Below are 27,368 nucleotides of genomic sequence, written 5' to 3'. Positions count from 1 at the left end.
CACTATTTCTGCAGTAAAGCATGTAATGTACACTGTATACTGTACTATACTTACAAGTCAAGGCCAACTACAATATAGCTTACTTTTGTAATATGTTTCAAGCTGAAGTGTGTACCGTTTCACATGCACTGTTAAAAAGCAGTCAATGCTCAAAATCTGTTTCTGATATGAATCAAGAAACTAAGGCCTTTCCACAGCACTGAAACCCAACCAAGACAACAAACATAAAGTGCTAGATATTTTATTAGCATATTCAGTAATTACTGTCCCCATAGAAAAGAAACCACTGGTATCTGTGTGATGTGTGTGTTGTGTGTGTGTAAACATATTTAAAGAAAAGAAATACAATTAGGGAGCAAAAACAAACTGCAAAAATTACACCAGTTCCCAAAACACAAGCACAAATTTCCTCTCTGACAAGAATTAATGCCACCAATTATTCACAGTGCTCAAAAAATGAACAATTTTATCAAGCACATAAAAATACCTAATAATAATAATTCTCTGAGGGAATTCCATACAGCAAAGGAACGCAGACTTTCTGCTTCTTTGTGCCTCCCTAAATTAATTCATGAACGAGTATTACAGTATAAACACTTCCAAATAATGATCAAAATATAGAAATGGAAACCAGTCCAGGCAGATGTACCCCTGAGAGAAAACCATCACATGCAGAAAAAAAAAAAAATCAACAGTGAATAATAATGAGTGAAATAATCGTTCAATCACTTACAAGGATAAAAAAATAAATAAAACCTTGCAAAAAAACTCATTATGATATTGAATCTCTTGTTGCAAAGCTGTAATATATTCATAATTATACATTGCAAGTGCTGTTTACGATGATATTGGCATCAGGTTACACCATTTCTGACAAATACAACATCATAAATATGTAAATACCTTTTATATAATATCTTTTAACGAGGACATTGTGTATCGAAGCTTATTTCTGCCGACTCACGACTTTCCCACAATTCTCTTTTTCTTTCAATTACGTTTATGTTTTACAACTGCTAATTATAAACTTTCAATTCCGAGTTTACATCTCAGAGTTATAAGTTTACATTTTTCAAAAAAAAAAAAAAAAGAATTCTGATTTAAGTTATTTTAGAACTTTGGAAACTTTTACTTTTAGAATTTTTATCCGACAATTCCGACTTTTTTTCCCTGTAGAATTCTGACTACATTACACAAGTTTAATTGCCAGTTTACATTTTGCAAGAAAATTCAGAAATGTAAGACAAGTGTCATATTTTTTTTATTCCATGATGAAAACGAGATTTACTTTTTTACTCTCAGAATTCTGACTTTCCATCACACAATTCAGTTTTTTATTATAATAGTTTTTTCTTACAGCTAACTACATCTTGCAATTCTGCAAGAAAAACTCGCAATTACCTTTTTAGTTTAGTTTAAATTCGGTGTCAGAAATAAGATCGAATAATTTTAATATTTATAACATACATGACCTTGATAGACTCTTATAAAAGTGCCAGATGCAATCCAATCACACACGAGTACACAATCATCTGCCGCAGTAAAGTCCATGTGTTTGAGCGCGAGAGTCTTGTGAAAATGCTGTGTCTGGGCAGTGAAGGCTGCGATGGATGTGCAGTTCCACAACATTTTCTACAGTCTCCAGAGTTTCTCTATCTCTATCATTTATGTTGGAGTGAGACCGTAACGGATGGCGCTAGATTCCAGATCTCGAGTGTCTTAAACCTGTGCACGCAGATGCGTTTAACTCTTTGGTTTTCAAGAGCAGAGTCTCTACACAAAGTTGTGCAATGTGCAATGCATTTGTGCCTACAATTCATAGTGTGTTTATATTGTGTGACCAAAATAAATATTCTGTCATCATTTATTCATCCTCTTTTCGATGCAAATCAGTATGACCTACTTTCTTTCATCGAGTAGATGACATTCTTTCTATTTTCTATCCTATAAAAGTAAACGGTAAGCTGTTGAGGACAAAAAAAAAAAAAGACACCATAGTAGTCTAAATGTGTGGCATTTGGTGGAAATGTACTGAAATGCATTCATGGTTCACTGAAAATTTTAAGCACTGGAAAACTGTTTATGATGCAGATGAGAATTGTTAATGTTCGACATCACTGAAACTAGTCAGAGTCAGAAAAACGACTTAAAACTTTATATGAAAACAAAATAAAACTTCATATCAATCATGTGGCTTCAAGGACTGCTTTTATGATGATTTTATCATTTATTTCATTGTGCAAAAAAAAAGATCATCATGCAACTTTTTCCTTTTGTTTCCCACAAAAGATAAGAAGTGCTAGAAGTTTTATAACTGCATGAGGATGAGTAAATGGTGAACTACTGTATTACGGTGTTGTGGTGTGTTTGTGGTGTCTCGGTCCCAGGGCACCTAGGATGCTGCGGCCTCCAGCACGGAGCTCCCCAGCAGCTCATCATCCACTTCCTTCAGCCTCTTCTCCTCCAGGAAGGCCACCAGTGAATCCCTCATGTCCACCACGTCCAGCATCTCCTGCAGGACCTGACTCTCATGTTCTCGCTGCTCGGGGCTTTTCTCCGAGTCTACAAGCACAAGAACATCCAAGCACGTTAATGCATGTGGGCACGTTCACACAAAATATATTTTTAATTAATACTTTAACTTTTAATTTGACATTAATATTAACTTAATCTATTTAATGTTACATAATTTAAAAGAAAAACAACATTTATGTTTGGCAAAACAACAATAACAATTCATAATTTTATACTATACATTTTTTATTACTTAAATTATTTTAATATATAATTATTAATTTACATATTTGTTATTAAACTATTTAAATAATTAAAAATTTAATATAACTTAAAACTTTTAATATTATATAAGTTAATAAAGTTTATTTGGAAGTTTAAAAAAAATATATATTTTAGTAAAAAAGTTTACTTCGTATTATTATTATTATTAATAATAATAATAATAATAATAATAATAACAGCAATAATAAAATATATATAAATTGAAATATTAGCAAACTAAAATATATATAAACTGAAATATTAGCAAACTCATTTCTCAGCAAAACAGAATGTATTCATTTCTCACCGTCCATTTCCATGTATCTCCGCAGCTCCATCTCTAACATGCTCTGTTTGTCTTCCAGCTCCAGCTGTCGAGATCTTTGAAACACAAAACCAGAATCACACAAATATATTCTGCTGCTGTTAGCACAGCATGTCATTTAGTTTCTGCATGATATATGCCAAACACATGCAAAGCAGTGGGTTAAATAAATGAGGCCACTCAGAGCATTCCTCTGAATTGTTAGAGCTCCTCAAAGACATGCAGAAGAGAGACCAGCTGGCTTTCGGGGAGGCCTGAGGTTTTTTCTTCAACAAATGCAAAATAAAATGATGCACTTTGAGCAATAACTGCTATTGAGCTTCGTATTGTTAACTGTATTTCTGCTGACATGATGGCTTGGTTAAGAAAGCAAGATGTTTATTCATTTAAGGGTTTCTGGAGGTCACAGGGTTCAGACTTACGCCACCATGAGATCGGACTCCTCTGATAGCAGACTGTTCTTCTCCTGGACCAGATCAATCCACTGATCAATCGTTTCTGGGTCTGAACCTAAAACACACACACACACAATTATAACAAGACCTCTTCATTCTCAGACGCACACTTAGACAGCTCTTTGCTTCGCTCAACCAACATACAGTGCATTCTGGGATGCATATAAAACATCATGCAGGGCACAAAAAAAAGCTTTGAAATTGATTTAATTTAAAGAAATCCATACGCAAAGAAAAACATTTAAATAAATACATTTAATCATTGATTCTTGTGTGAATATTCATTGAAAATCTTAAATTAAAAAAATCAATTGAATGTTGTTCTAATGTTAGACAGAAATATGTATTATATAATAAATTATACATACAATAAAATTTAATACAACAAAAATGTATTTGGCTTACTAACAGCTAGACAATGACAATAATAATGTTATATTTATTAATTATACTGTACATGAAGCTTTTATGACTTCATATTAATTGACAGATGGACTATTTGTTATTCATATTACATGACTATTTACTGACTATATAAAGAAAAAATTGTGATAAGAAACTGCATTTCAATAATAATTTTAATTATTAAATAAATTTAGAAATAGAAAAAATTGCAGTCCATTCTTTTATTAAATAATTTTTAATAATTTACATTCGTCAGACATGTTTATGTGCACTAATAGCTAGATTATAGCAAAAATAACTGCAGTAATTTTTATCATTATTAGTGCACATCGTCTAACAAATTAAATAGAATATATATATATATATTTTTTTTTTTCTTTAGATGTGTGTTAAACAGACGCAGTCTCAGTGCTATCAGGGTGAATACGTTCGATGGGTTTCAGTGACTGCTGTAGAATGAGATGAAGTCAATGTGGTTTTCTGTCGTACCAGCCTCTCCTCTCAAAGCTCTCTCCAGCTCCACTCCTTTCTCCTCCAGCTCTTTAAAGGTAACTTCGATCTCATCCAGGCGTCTCTGAATTGTCTGTAACAGGACACCACACAACAACCAAAGTCAGATACTTTTCATCTTAACATGAATTAATACTGATGTTTTTCAAAAGTCAAAAGTTGCATCAGTTAAATGATTTAATGGAGCTGATCCAACATTGACTGACACTGAACAGCTGTATGTTAATGTTAGGTAATGCATTAACTAATGTTAACTAATAGGAGCCAACTGTAAAGTGTTACCCTTCAATTTAAACTGCATATGTTTATTACAACTATGAGAAACGATCTACACTGTTGCTCACCTGAGCTTTGTGGAAGCGGTTGATTTCGCTCAGCCTTTCTTTCCTTTGCAGAGTCTTCATCCTCTTTAGCTCTCGTTTCTCAGAGTCCGAAATCTCAAAATCAGCCCCCTGAACACATTTAACAAACCCAAATCAACACCTTCCTAGAGAACAGGATTTAATCAGTCTACCAGAAAACATGACCACATGGTCTAGTGTTGTCCCACCAAAATAAAAGCAACAGATTTATTTCTATAAATAATACTTACTTATTGTATTATTTTACCGTGAAATAATACATGCATTTTTATTTTGCCTAAAATTAGTATTTCATAGTAATAAAACATATAAATAAATATACACACGTTTGTAAAAAATGTCTTGCATATAAATGTGGCCTTCTGACCAAATCCAGGGCCCTTCCTCAGCCGAAATAAACTTATGGACCAAGTGTTAAAACACTAATCTGAACATGATCGAACCTTGCAATCCAAATAATGCTCTTCTCTTGTAAGAACCTCTTCATCCTCCTCTTCGTCATCATCAAGCCCTTCTTCATTATCATCCGATGCATAATAATCTGGTTGAGATGGTCCTGATAAAAAAAAAAAAGACAAAATCAGCGACTAAAAAAATGAATCTAAACCTAGAGATGTTCAGTACTAAAACACACGTCATATTCAGTAATATTTGACTTTACTGATTCTGGCATAAACCTTTAACACTATTTTCTTCTTTACAGCTGCTTTATAGCTGAATCTATTTGGTTTCATAATTGATCCAAAAATTTAAATTCTGTCATCATTCACTCCCCCTTTAAGATGTTCCAAACATGTATGGGTTTTACATTTTTATATTTATATATTTATATATATATATATATATATATATATATATATATATATATATATATATATATATATATATATATATATATATATATATATATATATATATATATATAAATCTGTATTTTATATGACTGGAGTACAAAACAGTGGGCTTCTAACCTGAAGGAGTGACTCGGAGGAAACTGAAACGCTGCTGCAGTCGAGGTGAAGACAGATTCCACGCGGAAAACTTGGAGCGCATCTTTCCGTGTTGCGGCTCTGTGGAAGGTTGCGGATCGCTCTTCTTTCTAATGCAGCGCCGGTTCTGCTGGTCCCGAAAGCTCTTCTCGCTCCCGTAGCCCTCAGCAGAAGACCAGACGGGCGTCTCAGTGTCTGAATCCTGGCCGAGCAGGACTTCTGATCCCTTGGGCGTATGTGAGGGTTGAGGCACCACATTATGGACAGAGCGAGGTTTTGGGACAGGAACTTTGGACAGTCGCGGGGCCGGCACTGGAACGGACGGACTGCCGTTATTTTGTTGTTTCTCGATGCCCGTGCTCTCCGGATTGAGCTCTGAGGGTTTGCTGGGTTCATGAGCGATAAAAGGAGGTTGGTCTTTTTGCTCTGTGGGAGTAAAACACTCAGCCAATTCATCAAAGTCAGGGTCAACGGAGATCTTATACGAGCCCTTCCTTCGTACGGAGCAGTGTGGAGCTGGGGAGGAAATCTCCACGGGTTTACCATTTTGAGTTTTCTCCTTATCCTCCTCATTAAGGCCACTTTCAGCATTATTCTACAAAACAGAGACACATTACATTTCCATGATATAGCATTCATATATGGCATGGCATTATAATCTTCAGTTGTGCATTAGCATTATTTTTGTTTAAAATTAATACTAAAACTTTTGTTTTCAAGTCATAAAGTTGAATAGAATACAACAAAAAATACTGCAAAAAAAAAAAAAAAAATTATCAGTAGCTCACAGAAAACTGCATCAGCTCTGAGGACTCTTATGACCAACCACTAGGAATCCAATTCCACAAGCATTACTTCACACAGACACCCTCTTCTCACACACACACACACACACACACACACACACACAGAAGCACTACTCTGCACAAGAGCTGGAGAGGAAAGGAAAGGTTTTCTCTGATGCAGCAGCTGACCCACATTATTTCTCCTCGTATGTCATTTCATAACAAATGGCTGAATATATCTTCGTGAAGAAAAGACAACCAGCCTATCATACCATCATAACATCAAGAAAACTCGACCTAAAACTTTAAGTTTACACTAATGAAACTTCATTACATCGGTCTTGTTGATAATGTGCAATTACTGTAATAATGTGCAATGGTACTTGCAATAGATTTTCATCTGACAGTACAAATATTACCCTGGTATAATATAAAAATAAATCAATTTAATATACATTTTTGCATATATGAACTACAGGAATATGAGTATGGAAGCATATGGGTAGCATTATTCAATTTGGGATGTAATATGCAAAATGACAATGTAATATGTAAAATGGCAATGCATTTCTGTATTTACATTTACATTTTCCAATACATTTGTGCAACGTTTGGTGCAAAATGAAAATGAAAATTAAATTACATAATTTTCATTTGCCATTTACTACACCAGTTTTAATATGTAAAATGAATATTAATTTTAACGCTTTATAAGTTGCAAAATTAAAATGAAAATGTTTTACAGAAATGATTAGATATGTCTAACATGTTAAAGCAAAAACTGTGGCAAAATGATCATTTAAATGCTATTTTTCTTAATTGCATTAACACTCACAGTCAAGACACTTACGATTGCATTTTCATTCGGTGTCCCGCAATGAATGTAGCAAAACTCAATGTGCACATTGAAAATGCATTCGGAGCCGATCACGTGTCCCCGCCCTCGCGCCACGTCAATCATTGTGTGAACAAGGCGGGGCTTACAGAAGGTCAGAGACTCAAGTCTCAAGAAGAGGATTCAATCAAGTGAGACAACATGGACAAGACAGTTGGTCCGTGTATGTTTTGATCATTTCGGTTTATGGCTTCAATATTTCATTCGGATTTGTGGGTGAAGCTGAAACGCTGCTTTCATCTGATTGGTCGAATCGGATCGGTTTTCATCTGACAGCCTTCAGCTCGGTCTTGTCATTCTTTCAGGCAGAATAAGAGTCAGTGCGAGTGAAGCACTGCAATGTCTGAAAGCACTCACTGTTAATTAAAATAATATTTGAATCAGATGTAGCTGGGCAAATTCGTGCTGCTGAGACCTGCAAATTATTTCTAGGTTGTAGTATTGTATGAATATTGTCCCACTGATAAATACAGTGCAAATAGTTCTGTCCCTTTGGATAACAGTGAAGTGGAAATTAAAATCAATAATAGACTGAACAGTTCCATGTCTGTAACATTTACCACTCTCATCTTTTAAGTCATAAGGCACTAGGTATGTGTGTGTGTGACATTAATAAATAATTGTAAAAATGAATATAGTTACATTTCTAAATTCTATGCTGCTCAGTGCTCATGCTGCTCAGTGCTCCTGTAGCCTACCCCAGAGCGCCCTCTCGCGGCTGTAGACGGTAATGTTTTCTCTTGGTCTTGAATAAATGTGACATATAGTCCAGTGCGACTTATATATGTTTTTTTCCTCGTCATGACGTATTTTTGGACTGATGCAACTTATACCGAAAAATACAGTTAACATTATTATTATTATTTATTATGAGAGTAATTGACACAGACTAGAACTTTAATGTTTCACCCGATTCAGCTCATATCTTTAGACTCGTCCGACTCGTGTTGCTTGTATAACTGGCCAGACTTACCTTCCCAAAAAATCCTATTTAATTTTATTTCATAAATTTAACTATATTTATTTCCACTTTACTGTTATCCAAAGGGACAGAACTATTTGCACTGTTTTTATCAGTGGGACAATATTCATACAATACTACAACCTAGAAATAATTTGCAGGTCTCAGCAGCACGAATTATGTGCCCAGCTACATCTGATTCAAATATTATGCTAATTAACAGTGAGTGTAGTTTCAGACATTTCAGCTGAAGGCTGTCAGATGAAAACCGATCCGATTCGACCAATCAGGTGAAAGCAGTGTTACAGCTCCGCCCACAAATCCGAATGAAATATTGAAGCCATAAACCGAAATGATCAAAACATACACGGACCAACTGTCTTGTCCATGTTGTCTCACTTGATTGAATCCTCTTCTTGAGACTTGAGTCTCTGACCTTCTGTAAGCCCCGCCTTGTTCACACAATGATTGACGTGGCGCGAGGGCGGGGACACGTGATCGGCTCCGAATGCATTTTCAATGTGCACATTGAGTTTTGCTACATTCATTGCGGGACACCGAATGAAAATGCAATCGTAAGTGTCTTGACTGTGAGTGTTAATGCAATTAAGAAAAATAGCATTTAAATGATCATTTTGCCACAGTTTTTGCTTTAACATGTTAGCATATCTAATCATTTCTGTAATACATTTTCATTTTAAATTTGCAACTTATAAAGCGTTAAAATTAATATTCATTTTACATATTAAAACTGGTGTAGTAAATGGCAAATGAAAATTATGTAATTTCATTTTCATTTTGCACCAAACGTTGCACAGATGTATTGGAAAATGTAAATGTAAATACAGAAATGCATTGCCATTTTACATATTACATTGTCATTTTGCATATTACATCCCAAATTGAATAATGCTACCCATATGCTTCCATATATGAGAGTGTGGGGAGCATAATAACTTTATTACTAAGCCAGAGTAACACCCTTCCCAGAATCCTCACACTAGAGATCCGACAGTAAATAGGAGGCAATCAAGCGTCTCATTAACTCTGATGTGATTCATACCTGTGAGCCTCTGTGACCTTCATCACCCTCCTCTTCCTCGGCTGTTGAGTGCAGCTCACAGTAGAATCTCCCTGAAGACAAATCAAATTCAACAACATGTTCTGGACTGTTAATATCAAGGGCTGAAGAAGCCCCACAAGCAGGAGCATAGAAGACGATCTGTTTCTGAAGGGGTGCATTGGTGGTTGATTGTCATTAGACAAGCATTGTCATAATTATAACCTAATAAAACCGCATTCAACACTGCAGAAGTTATGAATAGCTTTAAAAGCTTATGTAATAATTTACATAACATCAAGATGTTTCAGTCCTTATGACAGCAGATGAAAGACAAGTGCATGATAATTAAAATAAACTGCATTACGTAACAAAAATAACAATGCTGAAATATTTATTGTTATTCAGAAATTACAAATTCTATACTGTATTTAGACCTACTTTTACCAACTGTTACCCATTGATCTACAGTAAAAAAACAAATTAAAATATTAAATAAGTACAATAAAATGTATACTGTGAAATAAAATAAGCCTTATACTTAATTTTATTTTACTTTGTGAATTAAACTTTTACTTTACTTCTTATGCTTCGCTAATAAGGCTTATTAAATTTCATTTTATTTTACCTTATGATTAATTTTATTTTATTGTGCTACATTTCACTTAATTTTATTTTACCTTATTATACTTGGTCAAATAAAATTAAGCATAATAAAGTAAAATAAAACAAAGTATAATAAGGTCAAATAAATAGTACAAATGTAGAAAAATAAAGTAAAATAATAATAATAAAAAAAAAATAGTATAAATAAAATTTAGTATAATAAGGTAAAACAAAATCTAGTACCGTATTTTCCGGACTATAAGTCGCACTTTTTGTCATAGTTTGGCCGGTCCTGCGACTTATAGTCAGGTGCGACTTATTTATCAAAATTAATTTGACATGAACCAAGAGAAATGAACCAATAGAAAACATTACCGTCTCCAGCCGCCAGAGGGCGCTCGATGCTGCTCTGTGCTCCTGTAGTCTACACTGAAGACATAGAGCGCCCTCTCGTGGCTGTAGATGGTAATGTTTTCTCTTCGTTCTAAATGAATGCGACTTATAGTCCAGTGCGACTTATATGTTTTTTTCCTCATCATGACGTATTTTTGGACTGATGAAACCAAACAAAAGCTGTTCTTTTTGATCAAAGATTTCTGTCCTGTCCATGTATCCCAGACTTACCCATGTCGGAGAGGAAGGTGTATCCGCCCTGCCGCAGAGTGGAGCCGCACTGATAACAGTTGAAACAACTGCGATGGAAGAACTTGCCCTCTGCACTTCCTCTCTCCAGCACATACAGATGCTCGTTGCAGAAATAACAGAGCTCACTGCTGCCAACCTCTGAAGAGGACATGGACACCACAGGCTGGAGATAAGAAAAGGTTTAAGATACTGCACATATATATCTCCAAATACACACACTCATGCGTTAACTGTATCGTAATAGCACTCAAGCACCACTCACTTCTTCCTCTTTCACAACCTTATCCTCCTCTTTCTCCTTCATCTTTTGTGGTCCTGGTCTTTTCTCCAATGTCAGTCGGTCCTGAGAGACAGGTCACATGATCTCATTTACAGCTCGGGTTACATAATGTGGCGACAGCAGAGTGACAGAAATAAACAGTGATTTAATCATTATCCTGCACTGCAAAAGCACAGCAAGCAAACGGTAGCATCCTTTTTGTCTTGTCCTTTTATCATTTGTGTCACTTCCCCATTGTGGCGACGGCATGGGAGTTATTAGCTTTGGCAACAGTTGTGTGTGTTATGGGGGTGTTTAGTGTTTTCAGTGAGATTTTAACATGACTTTATGCTCTATTTGAACCCAACACACTACACATGAGCTTGTACAGGCACTACTACTGCAATGTCAACAACAGGGGTTTGTTTCACATGATAACAGGCAGGTGTTGGTGTACCTTGCGTCTTTTGAGAGAGTCGCGTTTGAGTGTGTTGAGGAAGGAGGTGGCCGAGCGGGTTCTGGACAGCGAGAGGTTGTTGTTGGGAGAGAGGCTGATGGAGCACTCTGAGGAAGACAAGAGGAGCGAAAATAGTGAGATGCAAATAAATCTTCCAGAAATGTTTCCACAAGTATATCTGAAGACACATTAGCTCATGCAGCATTAAAAGCAAAAGTACAATTGTATAAATTAAAACATAACAATGTGACTAAAAAATAAATAAAAGTAAAAATGCTTACATTTTCAAAATAAAAATGATGTTCAAAAAACATGATCAATTTAAGCTTTTCATATTGCAGCAAAACCTTATTGATAAAAATCTTAAAAGTATTGATTTTGTTCACTCACAGTATTTACACACACATATGTAAACAAGTGTAAACCATTAAATAATAGCAAAATCTTAAAAGCATTGTATTTTACATGTAGTTCAACAACTCAAAGCAAAAACAAATAAAGTTAAGAAACGTGTAAATACAATTAAAATAAAAAAGAAAATTTTAAAACAATTTTTTTTTACATTTAAAATGTAGTACAAACATTGTGAATTGTAAATTAAACATGCAAATTAAAAATGCTTAAAATGTATTCATGCTAAGAAAATAATAAATGACCAAAGAATAACTGAATAAGAAAAGCGTAATTTGTAATCTTTCATAATCCAGAACAACTGTACAAAAACAGTGCATTTTAGATGCAATCAGCTTCAGCAATATATAGCAATAAATAAAATATAATACAACAACTTCATACCCTTGGAGCTGGAACAAATACACATTCAATCACACATTGTGTTCAATACGCGGTTTACAGCGGAGTGTGAGAGATGAGCTGTTTTGGATCCCAGCCCCTTCCCCAGAATTCACACATCCACAGCCTGCGTGAGTGACAGCTCCACCTGGAGCACATCTGAGTGAGATCCCCTCCCAAACACAGCATCCAACAACTGAACGCTCAGCCCCGCTCCCTAAAGCCCCTCGAACGGCTGCGGATGTCGTTTGGTAATCCGTCTCAGAGTCTCACTGAGATCCACTCCCACAGAGTCGCCCATAAACAGCTGATTTCTCCTCGGATGAGGGTGTTTGCTGCTGCAGCCGCTGCTGTCAGACTACAGACATCAGCGGAATACTGCCCATTCACAGCAGTGCATTCTGGGAAGGGGTCTTAAAGGGACAGCAGCACTGATTGCAATTATATTTTAAAATATACTGAACCAGAATTTTTTTTTTCACAATATTACCATTTTAACTATTTTTTAAATCAAATAAATAAGTAAATGTTACCAACAGTAGTGAACAGCAGTGTACTACCTCCCACATTTACAAATACAGTACACTACCCCTTCAAAATATACTAATATGTACGATTTAGGGGTAAATAAGAGTACAAATATGCACATTTGAGCTTTTCTACTGCTCGTGACAGACTACCATTTTTTTCTGTTTATAAAGACAGCAGCTAGTTTTTTGTATTTCTGACATTCAGACATCATTAAATATGCATTTGAAAGTTATGGATGCCTCCAGAAACAGCCCTCGTTACCTGCTGGGCTCTCTTTCTCAGTGAGAGCGTTGCGTATCTGTGTGAGGTAGAAGACCATACAGAGCTGGTCAATCTTCCCACAGCTGATCATTTCATTGGCACGCATGACGGGGGGGATGCCAAACTCTCTCTCCATGAGGTCAAAGGCCAACTTATTGTTCCTGATGACATTATGCTCATCTAGACTAGACAAGTCACTGAAAGAGAGGATAGCATGCATATTATTATACATTTATTTACAGTGTAGTATATCTATCCATCCGTCTGCCTATCCATCCGGCCATCTATCCATCTGCCTATCCATCCATCTATCCATCTGCCTATCCATCCATCCGTCCTTCTATCCATCATCCATCCATCCATCTGCCTATCTATCCATCCATCCATCCATCCATCCGTCCATCCTTCTATCTATCATCCATCCGCCTATCCATCCATCCGCCTATCCATCCATCCGCCTATCCATCCATCCGCCTATCCATCCATCCGTCCGTCTGTCTATCTATTCATCTATCTGCTTGTCAGTCCGTCCATCGATCCATCCCGCTCAAATTATCATTGGATCAAAAATACAGTGAAAACAGTAATATTGTAAAATCTTACTACAAGTGGAAATGTTTTCTATTTGAATATATTTTAAATTAGTAATTCGGAATGATTAGTAATTCGTGATGGTAAATCTGAATGTTCGGCATCATTACTCCAGTAATGAAAACTATAGGAGACCGTAACCATCACTGAATAAAACTTTGTAAAAAGGTAATTGCAACTTTCTCACATTTCTTCCCTCTTGTCCCTCATATCTGCAAATTACATCACGCGATTTTGACATTATCAGGCAACTGCAAATGTATATATTGCAATTTTGAGAAAAAATGCCAGAATTGTGAGAAAAAGACAGAAATACCTTTTATTTATTTATAATTTTTTTATATTCAGTTGTGGAAACGAGCTTCATTCTATTTTTTTTAATGGAACTTTTGTGTAACACCATAAATGTCTTTACTGTGACTTTTGATAAATTTAATACATCCTTGCTGAATAAAAGTATTAATATCCATGAAAATCTTATTGTCCTACTTTTGACAAGAACTTTTCACAACAAAACTGAGCTCTGCGTGTTGAACAGTTACTAATATTCTTGTTCTCTGTTGGTTAAGGTGATCTTACATGAGTTTGGGTCTGAAGTTGTGGATGAGAGCGCAGAGAGCCATGCCGGACCTCCAGGACTCGCTCAGGTCTTTCACCTTCACATGTTTGTACCCCGCTGTGTTCTTCTGACACCAGGACAGCAGATCCTCCAGACGCCGGATAGAGTCTAAACACAAATTCAGTTCAGCACTTCACTGTAAAGTCTGTGTTTCTCTGCATTTTCATAAAATATACTATGAAGACCAGCAGACCTATTTACATGTAACAACAGCAGGCTCTTTAAAAGGCTCTTTGAAACACATTTTTGAGATGTTAACATATATAATGTTAATACATTAACAGATTTAACATATTAATGTAAACAATCACACTATTTTTAATTGATGAAGGCGTTTTGGCATTTTTTCAACAAACAAACTAACTAAATTAAAATGCTTACTTTCAGTGTTTTAGAAGTAAAAGTGATAAACATACATACCATATATATATATATATATATATATATATATGAATGACAACATATTAAATAGATGTAGTGAGTTAGTGACTTTTGCCTGGCATTTACCTTTTTTAGGTTTCACTTTTAGGATGGGTTTCGGCTGTTTCTTGGCTTTACCATCCTCTATGTCATACAGACGCTTGACCTTTAAATTGAACAAACAATCATAAATCATCGAACACTTCAATTGCTAGTTACATCAGGCAGCTCTTGCATGTGTGTAGATGTGCATCTAGGACTGTGTTTGACCTGTGCAGGTTTGACAGCGCACCGGCTGATGTTTGGGTAACGCGTGGCTGGATCGATGCTGTAAGCGGAGTAGTTCTTGCTGATGTTTTCTGGAGTCGTTTGAGAGAGTAACTTATACATGCTCTCCCTGTAAAAGATATACGCAGCATCATGTATGCAGTTTGTTTTGTTTATATTGATACAGTTCCTAAGTTCAATTTTGATAAGATTCTAAGGGTTTTTAAAATAAGTACTTTATGCTTATCAAGTGTGCATTTATAAAATCATTAATAATGCAAGATATTATTACAAATTAGAATACATTGTTCTATTTTAACCTGTTAAATGTTACCCCCGTCCCGTATACGGGACGCCTACGTTGACTATACTATATTACAAACAAATTTAATCTAATCTTGACAAACTATATATCGTTGGAAAGGTCTAAGACTCCCAAATATATATTATACCAATATTTTTTGTTAAAAATTATGTAGGAAAAGTAAAAGATTAATTTATGACAAGAGTGCACCCTCAGAAATCTACATTACAAAAGGAGCTTTGACCTTTGTTTAAAAAAAAGACTTCCTCGTTGACTTTTTCTCTATCACTTTTTAGAAATCATCAGAAGCTATATATCACTTGAAAACATAAAATCTAAAAATTCTTCCTTTAAAACCCATTTTAAAATCAGGCATTGCATTACCATGTAAATGGCACATCAAAATCATGTTACAAAATGTTTTCAGTCGAGAAATATAAAAATTTAGGTTTGTATCATGCACATTCAAGTCTATCTTCAAAAACGTGAGTGACAGTTAACAGGTTAATATATTTTAAAATGTAATTTATTTCTCTGATGCGCAGCTGAATTTTCAGCATTATTATTCCAATCTTCAGTGTCACATGATCCTTCAGAAATCGTTCTGATATGCTGATTTGCTGCTCAAGAAACATTTCTCATCATCATCATCATCATCAATGATGAAAACATTAGTGCTGCTTTATATGTGTGGAAACCTTAATGCATTTTTTCAGGATATTTTGATAAATAGATTTTGAAAATAAAAATTTCATTTTATGTTATAAACGGTGTGAAAATGGTAAGCTCTACCTTTCCGCCAACAACTCCAGGGGTGGCACACCTTTCCCCCAATTCCTGACCATCCACGCCGTGTCAAACGCAGCCAGGAAACCTCGAGCAATGCCAGTGCCCAGAGGCCAAAACGGCTGCAGAAAAATTAATAAATATATAATTAAATTAAAGAAACAAAATATGGCTGATATCTGTATTTATTTTTGATACACAGTTGTACGGTTTAATAAACAATGTTTACAATAAAATTCTAATGTTATATAGAATGATCACAGAGCATTATAACGCACAAAAAAATACACTGTGATACTTTCGAAAGCTCAGATTGAAAAATCAAAGTCCAGATAGTATTTGCCTACACTATCAGTCTGAAGTCATAATGGACTGTCACTTTATTCATAACACACCTCTACCAGAGAGTCTCCCACCAGCGCGATGAGCAGTCTCTTCCCCTTCCTCTCCTTCACCAGAGAGGCGTTCTCTGCCCGGTGCATGCAGGTGAAGTCAAACACGGCCACGTCCGGACGGCCCGCGTGGTTCGTGGCGAACTCCAGGTCTGGCAGCATGTGATCTGTGGAGAAGTCAGCGGCGTCGTATGCGTACGCCTGCAGGGCCTCCTGGTCGACGTTTGAGGGCGCGAGCAGCTGATCGACATCAATAAAGTCCTGAGAACAGGAAACAAGAAAGGTTTAACATCAGCCAAAATAAATCAGCATATTAGAATGATTCCTGAAGGATCATGTGACACTTAAGAAGCTGAGAATTCAGCTTTGCATCACAGGAATACATTACATTTTACAATAAATTCAAGAAGCTACTTCTTATAATATTTCACAATATTACTGTTGTTATTCATTTCATTTGTACCCCACCTGAACCAAATATACAGGTTGCATTTCTAAGAGAACATAAATAGCAACTGCCTGCAGCTATTCCAGTGACAAAAGGTCAAGCATAGCTGTGAAGATTGATAAATGCGTGCTGGAAACGGGTTGAAACATGCCTGAAGTAACATCTGATAAAATCATGGCAGCTTTTCAAGTGTTTCTAGGCTCTGTTCAGCCTTTATACGAGATATTCTCAAAGCCTCAGGTCTCTGAACATATTTGACAGTGTTTCGTACCTGTTTTAGAACTCCTTTTTTTAACAAGCTCCCCTTTTTTGCAGTCATCACAAAATAGTGAGTATCATCTTTGTAGTAGACAATATTCTCTAGATCAACGCCTGGAAAACAAATGACAGAGCAGAGATGAAGACGTGTGTAGGTTTACAAAATTGTCCTTGATAGAGAGCTAAATTGAACAAGGAGGAAATACTGATTTCTACACATCTTTTGAGTGAGATGTCATTACCGATCTCAGAATGGAGCTCTTGGAAGAATTGCTGGTTGTATATTCGTGCCACGCCGCTGATCTCCTGCACCTGAGCCTCTTGTTTGGTGCGGCGGTTTATGAAGTTTACAGTGATACCGATGGCCAACTTTCCCCTGAGCTCCTTTATCTTAAAACCTGGAGACACATGGGCAAAACAACAGTGTGAAAGTGTCAAATTCTAATTTAAATAAAGATTTAAATGCATTTAATTTAATAAAATAAACGATTGCTCAAGTCACTTGGACTGTATTGTACTCCTTTTCAAATTAGATTTTTTTTTTTTCAACAAAATAAAATAATGTTGCATAAGCTCACCTTATAAATAAATAAATAGTACAACATAAAATATACATAAAATACATAAAAATGTTTACAACATAAAATATAAACAATTAAGATCAAATTTATAATATAATATTCATAAAATAAAAGTAGTACAAAGAGACAAAGTGAATTTCATGGAATCCGCTCATCGGTGTAAAGGTTTATTTACCGTCAGGCACATATCTTCCCCCTCCAGCTGAAATAAAGACATCAAACTCAAAAGCAGCAGCTGTGTGGGACTCAGGAGACACCTGTGCCCTCCATCCTGAGAGAAAGAGATGAGACCCAAAGTTAAAGGACAGACAGATGTTATTTCTCAACTACATGACTGCAGATCTCTTCACTAAACTGGTTTGTACCTGTAGATCCTGATGGTTCAAGCAGACTTTTAAAGGTCACACCTGTGTGCACCTCGACCCCCAAAATCAGAGCCAGTTTCAGCAGAATCAACTGCAGCTGACGGATACCTAGAGAAGCACAGACCTTCATTAAAGTCTTGCACATTTTCAGCAATGAGAAAAATGTCACTTTAACTAGGATATACTGTATTTACCTTCTCAATACTAATTCCAGGTCCTATTGTGCACCATTCATTATTGCACACTATTTTACAAATTATTTCATAATCTTTCATCCAAATGTAGTGTTCCTGTAGCTCAACTGGTAGAGCACTGCGTAGCAAGCAAGCAAGCAAGCAAGCGCAAGGTTGGGGGTTCGATTCCCCGGGAACACATGATAGGTAAAAATTGATAGCCTGAATGCACTGTAAGTCGCTTTGGATAAAAGCGTCTGCTAAATGCATTAATTTAATTTAATTTAAATGTACAAACTTGCACGGATAGGCCAGAACATACATTAACCAACAAAATCAGAGGTGAACATTTCACAGTCCAATCAAATCTTGATAAATTTAAGTCCTGCCACACATTGGTTTGTGTGTTGAATGACAAATACAAGTTTTTTTTCCAACAAGGATCTATAAAATTGTTTAAAAATGACAGTAAACCTTTATAATGTTACAAAATATTTTTTTCTTTAAACACTGTTCTTTTGAACTTTATCTAAATGATAACGTTTTCACAAAAATAACAGTGATAAACGTTTCTTGAACAGCAAATCAGCTCATTAGATTGACTTTGAAGCGAAAATCAAGCATGGCATCAGGAATAAACATTTGACAAAATATTCAAATTAAAAACAGTAATTTTAAATTTTTAACTTTTTCAGTATTTTTTAACAAAAATATGCAGCCTTGGAGAGCATAAGACACTTTCAAAAACACCTTTTATTTCCCAGCTCTTTAGGTCTTTGAATGTATTTTGGAAGCAAACTTGGGTTGTCATTCATGTTAACTAATTAATTTGGTAACAAAAAAAACATATAGATGCTCACTTATGTGATGAATGGATCCACTGCAGAATCTGCCATAGAATTTCTTCCCACCGAGGTTGAGAAGGTCTCGAATGGTGTACAGCCACAGATGCAGGACGTTATTCCTCACAAAAGACACTCTTTTCTCCAGTACAACTACCTGAGCGCCTAGAAGAGCCAATTCGATTGCTGTCCTGAGACCACATGGACCCGCACCCAACACTAAACACTAACACAGAGAAAGATAGAGATATTAGGTGACATCTGCCGCTGACTCAACAGACTTTCCTCGAAAGGGAGTTTGGTTACATTTCCCAGCATTAAGGAACTTTACAGATAGAAACATCATATATCAGGTCATTTATGGTACCTTGTTTTGATGACATGTCTGACCCTGTCCGTAGTCGGGATGGGCGGCTCTCTTGTCGATCTTCTGCCAGAGCTCTTTGGCTTTCCAGTAGTTGAGTCTGTCCTTCAGCTTGCTGTAGAAGTGCTTGTAGTCTCTGGGCTCCACCTTCAGGTGGCGACAGAGTTCGATGAAGTTCTGCTGTGTCTCTTTACACGTCTGCGCCTGGACAAAGCAGTCAAACAGAGCGTGGCTGGGATTGACAGAGTCCGACTCGATGACCATTGTGACGGGAGAGGGATGGAGCCTGCTAGATGAGCTGAAGAGAAAAGACCGAGAGTTTAAAAGCTGTAAAATGTTTTTAAACAACCTTAATTGTGGCATGTAACTCAACCAGTATTTGTGCGATAAATATCTCCGTGATCAGAATTCCTATTTACATTCCTCATTTCAAGTCACATATCTGTCTTGTAAAACAGGCAAAAAAAATCCTATAAAACTTGCACCGAAGGAGAGACCGGAGTCATATGTATAAACTGAAATATAATTTAGACATGAGAATTTGATATAACAGTCTCTAAAACCACCCTATCACTAAAAACACAATGGCAACCACACAGGACACAACAGCAGTTCTCCAAGAGAAATGCAACACTGATCTTGTTTCTTTAGAAATTATTATAAAAGAAAAAAACTTGTGGCCTGAGCATGTACACCTGAAATGGCACACACTAAAAAAAACCTGTTAAACAAGCCTGATTACTGGTCTAAGTTATCTTTTGCATCTGATTGTGCTAAATACTGTCAACACACACAAGGTTTACAAACACAGCTGGTTTTGTCTAAAGTGTAAGTAATCAGTTGAGAGAAAAACAGTTTATTAGACGCGTGCAGCTCTTAAAGGTCCCGTTCTTCGCATGTTTCCCATGTTTCAAACTTTAGTTAGTGTGTAATGTTGTTGTTCGAGTATAAATATTATCTGTAAAATTCTAAAGCTCAAAGTTCAATGCCAAGCGAGATATTTTATTTAACAGAATTCGCCTACATCAAACGACCCGTTTGGACTACATCCCTCTAGTTCCTGCATTAATGACGTCACTAAAACAGTTTTTTGACTGACCTCTGCCCACGTGAATACACAAAAAGGGGGCGTGGTCTTGTTGCGCTCTGATGGAGAAGAGGAAGAGTTGCGTTTGTGCTTGTCACCATGTCGTCGAAACGCTGTTATTTTCATCTCTGAGTCCAATCATCTTTGTTTGGGCTTCCCAGGGACGCTGTACTTGGAGATTAATGCTTACAATTTATGTTTAACTCGATTCCAGAAATTTATAATGCACATGTAAAACTATGTGCAGCACATTTTTCTGAGGACAGCTTCCTCAATCTCAATCAGTTTAATGTCGGATTCGCACAAAGATTATTCCTGAAAGATGGAGCAGTTCCCTCTTTGTCTTGAGAAGGCGTTGTTTATGGACCACAACCAGTAAGTGTATTTTATCATTTAAGTTGGTGCGTTTAACAGTTTCTGTAACTTATTACACAAAGGGCAATGCTGTTTAGCTTTGTTAACTAGATGTTAGGGCTGTGCAAAAAAATTAAATAAATAATAATAATAATAATAATAATAATAATAATAATTTGAATGCGATTTTCATGCGCATCTCGTCAGTAAAGGCGTTCTGTAATTAGAAGTACATCTCCATCATGTGCGTTCAGATCAGGATTGCCAGGTTTTCACAACAAATCCTGCCCACTTGCTTCTCAAAACTACTCCAAAACTAGCCCAATTCCATATCCAGGAGGGCAACGTGCACCAAGCTCGCACAATCAGAACTCATTACATATTTCTGAAGGAGGGACTTTATAGAACGAGGAAGACATCAGCCCGTGACAGTGAGTATACAGATAAGTGAATGGTGTGAAAAATACTGTTTTTTTTTTTTACACGCGAAACATGAACACGTTATATTGCACACTGTAAACACAATCAAAGCTTCAAAAAAACGTGACATTTAAAGTGACAGCAGTCTAACAGTACTAAACATGCTGCCGCTTGTCATTAAAGAGATGTTTAAATTCTGTCATTATTTGCTCACTCTCATGCTGTCCAACACCTATGTTCATTTCTTTCTTCTGCTTAACACAAAAGATTAAATTTTGAAGAATGGGGGTAACCAAATAGTTGACTTCGATAGTACAAGACAAATTGGGTCGAGCAACTGTTTGGTTACCCACATTCTTACATTTAATCATTTAGCAGATGCTTTTATCCAAAGTAGGGATGTCAAATTTCGATTATTTCCATGATCGATCGTCGTTTAAATTAACGATCAATCGTTAACCATAATACTGCAAAATGCGTCTATTGCAGGCACGCAGTCAGCGGTATGACAGGATGTGCAAAAGCCACACACACACACACACAAAACGCTTTCTCACTTGAATTAAAGAGGTTTTAGTCTGAATAAAATCCTAGTAGCAGGATTATAAAATGAATAGATGCGATTATGATCATTTGATAAAATGAAGAGAGCGCGCCATACTTTTGAGGTCATTTTACTTTGTTGACAGTTTCCAATCCTGCACGGAGAACGCTGAACGCGCCTCTTTAAATGGTTTTGTGGTGCTCGTTGTTGTATTTTAAAGCACAATTGCAATGTTTTCAACTGACATTATTGTATAAAATTATCCGAAATGTGGAGCGCGTGTGACTGCGCTGCACATTAAGTGAACTACATCGGCGCTGCTGCACCAAAACACAGTTGCTCACATTAATTTGATCCTGCTGGATTCTGTCCTAGAAAATGTCCGATTTTTAAAAATCCGGCATACAGCGCATTAGATCGTGACAGTGCATGCGTGCAGACGAGGATGAGCGAGCGCGGCTTTGGCTAGATTTATTTGGAGGTTATTGCTCATGTCTCATTCGGCACAAATCGAAATGTTTCCATATTCGCAATGTATTTGAATGTTAAACTATTATTTATAATGTAAACTAGGCTTGTACTTAACACGCATTCGCATATAGACGGAAAAGATGATCCTCTTCATATGAGCAAAAACGTCCTTGGCATAACAGCAGAGTGGACCGGTATACTACGGTCTATTTAAACTGACCAGTGTAACCTTTTAATGTTTAGTTGACATTTTATTTTGATAATGAACAGACTGCGATGTAACTTTGAATCGCTAGAATATACGTGTGCAGCAGTCTCCGGGGCGATCGAAACAGCTGAGACATTAAAAAATATATATATTTTCCGCAAAAGTGTTTACTTTCATTTGTGCACACTCACAATAAAAACAGAAGATTTGTGCTCTTGTAAAATAAAGCAAACAAACAGAATGCGTTGTCATCCTTTTTTTTTTTTTTTTTTTGTGAACTTATGGAGCGCCCACACTTCTGTTTTAAATCCGTTAATCTTAATTAGCCTATTTAAGTCGGATATATTTCGCATAGCCTATTTAAAAAAAAAAAAAAAAAACATGAAAACAAATTGTTATTTTTATGTTGGGCCTATTACTTAGTAGGCTATAAATTTTCCTTAAAGCATCCCATTTTGTCCCAGGGCTTAGAACCTGTGCCCTAGTCAGGTCCATGCAGAAACTTGTGAACGATGCTCGGCGTCACCGTTTAGTGACAGCAGTGAATGCTCCAGGAATGTGTCGGTCACAGCGCCTATTAATCGCTGTTTTGAATCCAGCAATTATTTATTTAGAAATGATAAGATCTGATTATGACAAGTGTGATATAAAAGCTTTGTTTATTAGAGGAATAATAGGTTAACTGGAAAATGTTAGATCGCGACCATGCTTTTGGACCCCATAGTCTTCATTTACGCGGCTTTGTTCTGGTTTGCCGGTTGGTCACGAATTTCCACAAATTCAGTATATTTAGGCATTGTTTCTTTTCCTAAATCTTCATAGTCTAACCCTCTAATTTCCCAGGTTTATTTTTATTATCTTTCGCTTTTAATAACTGTTTTCGCATCTCTTACTGTGGTAAACATGGGAAGGGAAATTAAAGATTTCATGAATTAAGAATTCGTTCGATTTATTAATTTGTTCCCTTATTTCACTTAAATCATGGGTTATTTAGGGAACAAAATTAATGAAACATGGACAATTGCCACATTAATAATTCGTAGGAATGAATTAACAAGTTGTAGGAATGAATAGACTACCTGTCCTGTCACTGTGTCCCGCAGCCCTGCAAAGCGCACGATATAAAACAGTTATCTGATGAAATGATTAGTAACTACATTTCTATTGCATTTAATGTTGAAGAACTTTTATGTTGTTTCTATTTTAATGTACTTTAAAGTTTAAATCACATTAAAAGCTTAATTTGTACATTGTGAATGAATGATGATGCTTTTATATATCGTCACCTCACTCACAGCCGCTCGCACGTGTTGAGTGCGCATGAGCCGCACGCAGCCCAACATTGAATCGGTTAACCGACCATCGACAGCCTTAATCGATTGCATCTCTTATCGACAATTAATCGATCATCGATTAATCGTTGACATCCCTAATCCAAAGCTTACAAATGAGGAAAAAAAATAAATGGAAGCAATCAGAAACGAGAGAGCAACAGTACACAAGTGCTGTAACAAGTTTCAGTTAGTCTAGCATAGTACACAGCTAGTTTTTATATACAGTATATTATTTAAAAAAAATAGAATGGAAGAGCTAAGTGCTAGTATTAGTTCACACAAAAAAATGTGTGTCTTAACATGCAAGTAGGGATGTGATGATGCACCCTGAGCCGGCTGAAAATCTCAAAAAAATTTGGTTGAGATATTAAATGACTCGAGATAACAGGTTGGGGTGGAAGTATATATGAATGCATCTCCGAGGGAAACCTGACTAACTCCAGAAAAGTTTTGATGGTATTTTCTTTTCATCTTTCCTCTGTATAATACCTATTTTAATAGTATTAATAACTGCTTTGTTTACTACGGTAACCAAGGAAACCCTATATTCCATAAGCGCCACCTGCTGTTAAAGAGTGAATTTACGCTCTCATTCAGCCAGTCTGCTTTTAAGTAGTTTTTCTTTTGTCTAATTTTACAAAAGCTAATTTCAACTCATTCTGTTTTTGCTTTAAAATGTTTACTCTGTAAATTTACAAATAAGTTTTCAACCATAAAATGTTTTTTGCTGAAGCACCTTGGTTGTTTTTTAAAAACATGCTAATAGAATAATGGTATACGCATGGGCTAATATTCCTTAATTTTGACTGATGAAGATTAGGAATATTTAATAAAAGTCAAATGTTTATAAGTTTTTTCGCCAATTTTGATCTCCATTAATATTAAATATATATTACATAGCCTACACATATCTTTATACGTTGTAAATAAAAAGTTGCACAACTTTGTATACACACAATTATCATAAATGTATATATTTACACACATACACACACACACACACGTATATGAAAATAAATTGTTCTAGAAGTACACACAAGACAAAAAACATTAAATAAACAATACAATTACAACAATGCAAGACTTTATTCAGTTGCCTAAACAAGAGCATTGCATGTTGTTTAGCCTGAATGAATCAAGTTCCACAACTTTTCAATAGGAAATATTGTACTGTGAAGTTAACCCTCTGCTAACCCAGATCAAGAGACAACAGTTGCGACTAACCTAAAATCTAGTTTTGTGACACATCATTAGTTTACAACAACAGACAAACAAGCAAGTGCACACTGGTACTACTGCATAAAATCACACCGAGTAATCGATGTGACAGTAATGTACATGATCATTTAGATTTGCATTCCATAAAGCCATTTTAACACAACACTCAATGTCACCCTTCAAACTTTTTGTGGCTTTCATAAATGCAAAGTGTCAGTGTCATTACAAACTCTCTGGAGCACACGTCAATTCTTACAAAGCACAAATGTTGGCCTTCAGTCGTTTTGACCTTCGTTCACTTTGAAACATACAACTATATACTTCGCTTGTGGAAGAACGAGTGCAAAACCAGTCAAGTTAAACAAGCAAGTTCACTTTCAAATCCCATAAAAAAAAAAAAAAAAGATTAATAATATTTAACTTTAGCATCCTACATAACTTACATATTACCGCATTAGAATTTCTAGTAGCAATGAACTCTCTTACCTTTAAATGCTTAAAATCAAAAGTTGAAGTTAAATGATACTCTTCATAGCATCTCAGGTCTGATTTTCAAAATGCTGAGCTACTGCAAGCACTTCCTTTAAACAGGCTTGTAACAAAACACATCTGCTATTAATGAGGACAGACTCAACACTGAGGGAACAAGCATGATGCTATGCTCAAGTGACATCCTTGTTTTAATTAATGATTTCCCTGTTTTACCTTTTCTAATGACGTCACGTTACATGGTATTTAGATTGCTTCTTGGTTCCCTGTTCTATTTCTCAGTGTGTTGAAATGATAAAAATCACATTTGCAGAACCCATTGCATGATCTGAAGCATCAGTAATGTTAAGAATTCAAGAAAATACTTATAACATAGAATGCATTGCTAAATAGAAGTGAATTCAATGCTGTAACTCATTTATTAGAGTGAAGTCTTGTTACTCTTGCCGTGTACTTCAGGTGGTTTTCGTGTTCAAACCCCATAATAACCCCCTGTGTGCCAACAAGTTGCTTCAATCAGGCTTAAAACAAATGTTGCAGCACTTCCTGAAACATTTTAAGGTCACAGCATGGAACGCAGACAATCTCTCACACATCACTTCCTGGAAACAAACAAACAAAGTCCTGTCTCACGTTAACGCTTAACAAATGGCAGGGCTTCTGCCTGAAAGAGCTGAAATGAGTCAGATGACAGCATGTTTCTTTTGCTGTTGTTTGCACATAAAGCCTGTGAAAGGTGGAACAGATGTGAGACGTTCAACACATACAGTATACAGCTTTTCAGGAACAGCATGTCAATCATTACACATATTATGGATGGATATCACCAAACCTGTCAAGAAGCGGTCCAAGCTACAAAAACAAATAATAATACAATATTTAAATAATGTTTAAATTAATAATGAGATTCACCAATAAAAATGAGAAAACTCAAAAGTGAAATGTCCAGATGGATTACGATAATTCGATTTAATAGGATAAATTATGACAAAATGTAATAATGCAAAAGAAAGAAATCCTTTTTTCTTTTTTGGGTGCATGAAATGTGATCTGGCCAGGTTTTTGAGATAAACCCTAGTTAAGCCATCACCATCACTAATTTTAAAACAACATTTATTGTTGCTTCTGCAGGCTTGGTGGGGTTAAATTCTGATTTGTTCTTTGTTGATTCAGCAAGGAAGGTGCAAATACGTATCCTTGTTATGAAGCACATGCATAGTGAATTGCTGATCTTGTTATGTAGCTTTATATGCTGTAAAACAATGATATCTCTAAAGCAGAGAGAAACTGCATTTTAGCCCAAAATCCAAAGTTAATTTAATATGATTATTGTATCGTATTAAGAAAATTAATTAAGCTTTTATTAGGAATATCAGATCAGAATAAAGAAAGAACAACAAATACTACTGTTATTGTCAGCTGCGAATCAAACGAGTGCAGAAAAGCTACAGCAGTCAAATGAGCTTCAGTAGAACAACTGTGAACTGTGATCTGATGATATGTTGTTCAGACATGTCAGTAAAACACACTTTCCGGTCTTATCAGCAGTTTTACTCTGCTCACGGCGCACTCTCCAACAGTATGCAAATATGTGATGCATGCACTGTATGCTCTGAATGACTTTAGTTTTTAAAAAACACAAATGGTCCAACACCAGCAGATGACATTGCAGCCCAAATCATCACAGACTATGGACACTTAACACTGGACTTCAAGCAACTTGGGCTATGAGCTTCTCCACCCTTCCTCCAGACTAT

General features: G+C 35.9%; 1 protein-coding gene across 2 annotated transcripts in view; it reads right to left on the bottom strand.

Annotated features, from left to right (window-relative positions):
• Positions 1–225: 225 nt before the first annotated feature.
• LOC127944930 (F-actin-monooxygenase mical1) overlaps positions 226–27,368 on the bottom strand; it is a 29,050-nt gene continuing 1,907 nt past the window's right edge. Inside the window, exons 1-24 of one of the 2 annotated variants that reach the window (XM_052541355.1) lie at positions 25,609–25,761; positions 19,490–19,784; positions 19,141–19,348; positions 18,108–18,215; positions 17,918–18,013; positions 17,404–17,559; positions 17,175–17,275; positions 16,459–16,716; positions 16,070–16,185; positions 14,977–15,103; positions 14,794–14,872; positions 14,247–14,394; positions 13,077–13,273; positions 11,493–11,599; positions 11,039–11,119; positions 10,756–10,939; positions 9,529–9,599; positions 5,807–6,419; positions 5,279–5,391; positions 4,818–4,925; positions 4,453–4,546; positions 3,526–3,613; positions 3,086–3,159; positions 226–2,562 (exon numbers count right to left, since the gene is read on the bottom strand). In XM_052541355.1, coding sequence (XP_052397315.1) covers positions 2,393–2,562; positions 3,086–3,159; positions 3,526–3,613; positions 4,453–4,546; positions 4,818–4,925; positions 5,279–5,391; positions 5,807–6,419; positions 9,529–9,599; positions 10,756–10,939; positions 11,039–11,119; positions 11,493–11,599; positions 13,077–13,273; positions 14,247–14,394; positions 14,794–14,872; positions 14,977–15,103; positions 16,070–16,185; positions 16,459–16,716; positions 17,175–17,275; positions 17,404–17,559; positions 17,918–18,013; positions 18,108–18,215; positions 19,141–19,348; positions 19,490–19,750 — 3,558 coding nt within the window. In that variant the 5' untranslated portion in view covers positions 19,751–19,784; positions 25,609–25,761 and the 3' untranslated portion in view covers positions 226–2,392. Of the gene's footprint in view, positions 2,563–3,085; positions 3,160–3,525; positions 3,614–4,452; positions 4,547–4,817; positions 4,926–5,278; positions 5,392–5,806; positions 6,420–9,528; positions 9,600–10,755; positions 10,940–11,038; positions 11,120–11,492; positions 11,600–13,076; positions 13,274–14,246; positions 14,395–14,793; positions 14,873–14,976; positions 15,104–16,069; positions 16,186–16,458; positions 16,717–17,174; positions 17,276–17,403; positions 17,560–17,917; positions 18,014–18,107; positions 18,216–19,140; positions 19,349–19,489; positions 19,785–25,608; positions 25,762–27,368 lie in introns of those variants that run through there. The other variant, XM_052541356.1, reaches the window with a different exon arrangement.

This window comes from Carassius gibelio, chromosome A23, assembly GCF_023724105.1.
Source record: "Carassius gibelio isolate Cgi1373 ecotype wild population from Czech Republic chromosome A23, carGib1.2-hapl.c, whole genome shotgun sequence".
Taxonomy (NCBI): Eukaryota; Metazoa; Chordata; class Actinopteri; order Cypriniformes; family Cyprinidae; genus Carassius; species Carassius gibelio.
Note: the sequence above shows the minus strand (reverse complement) of the source record. Positions and strands in the feature narration are given on the sequence as shown.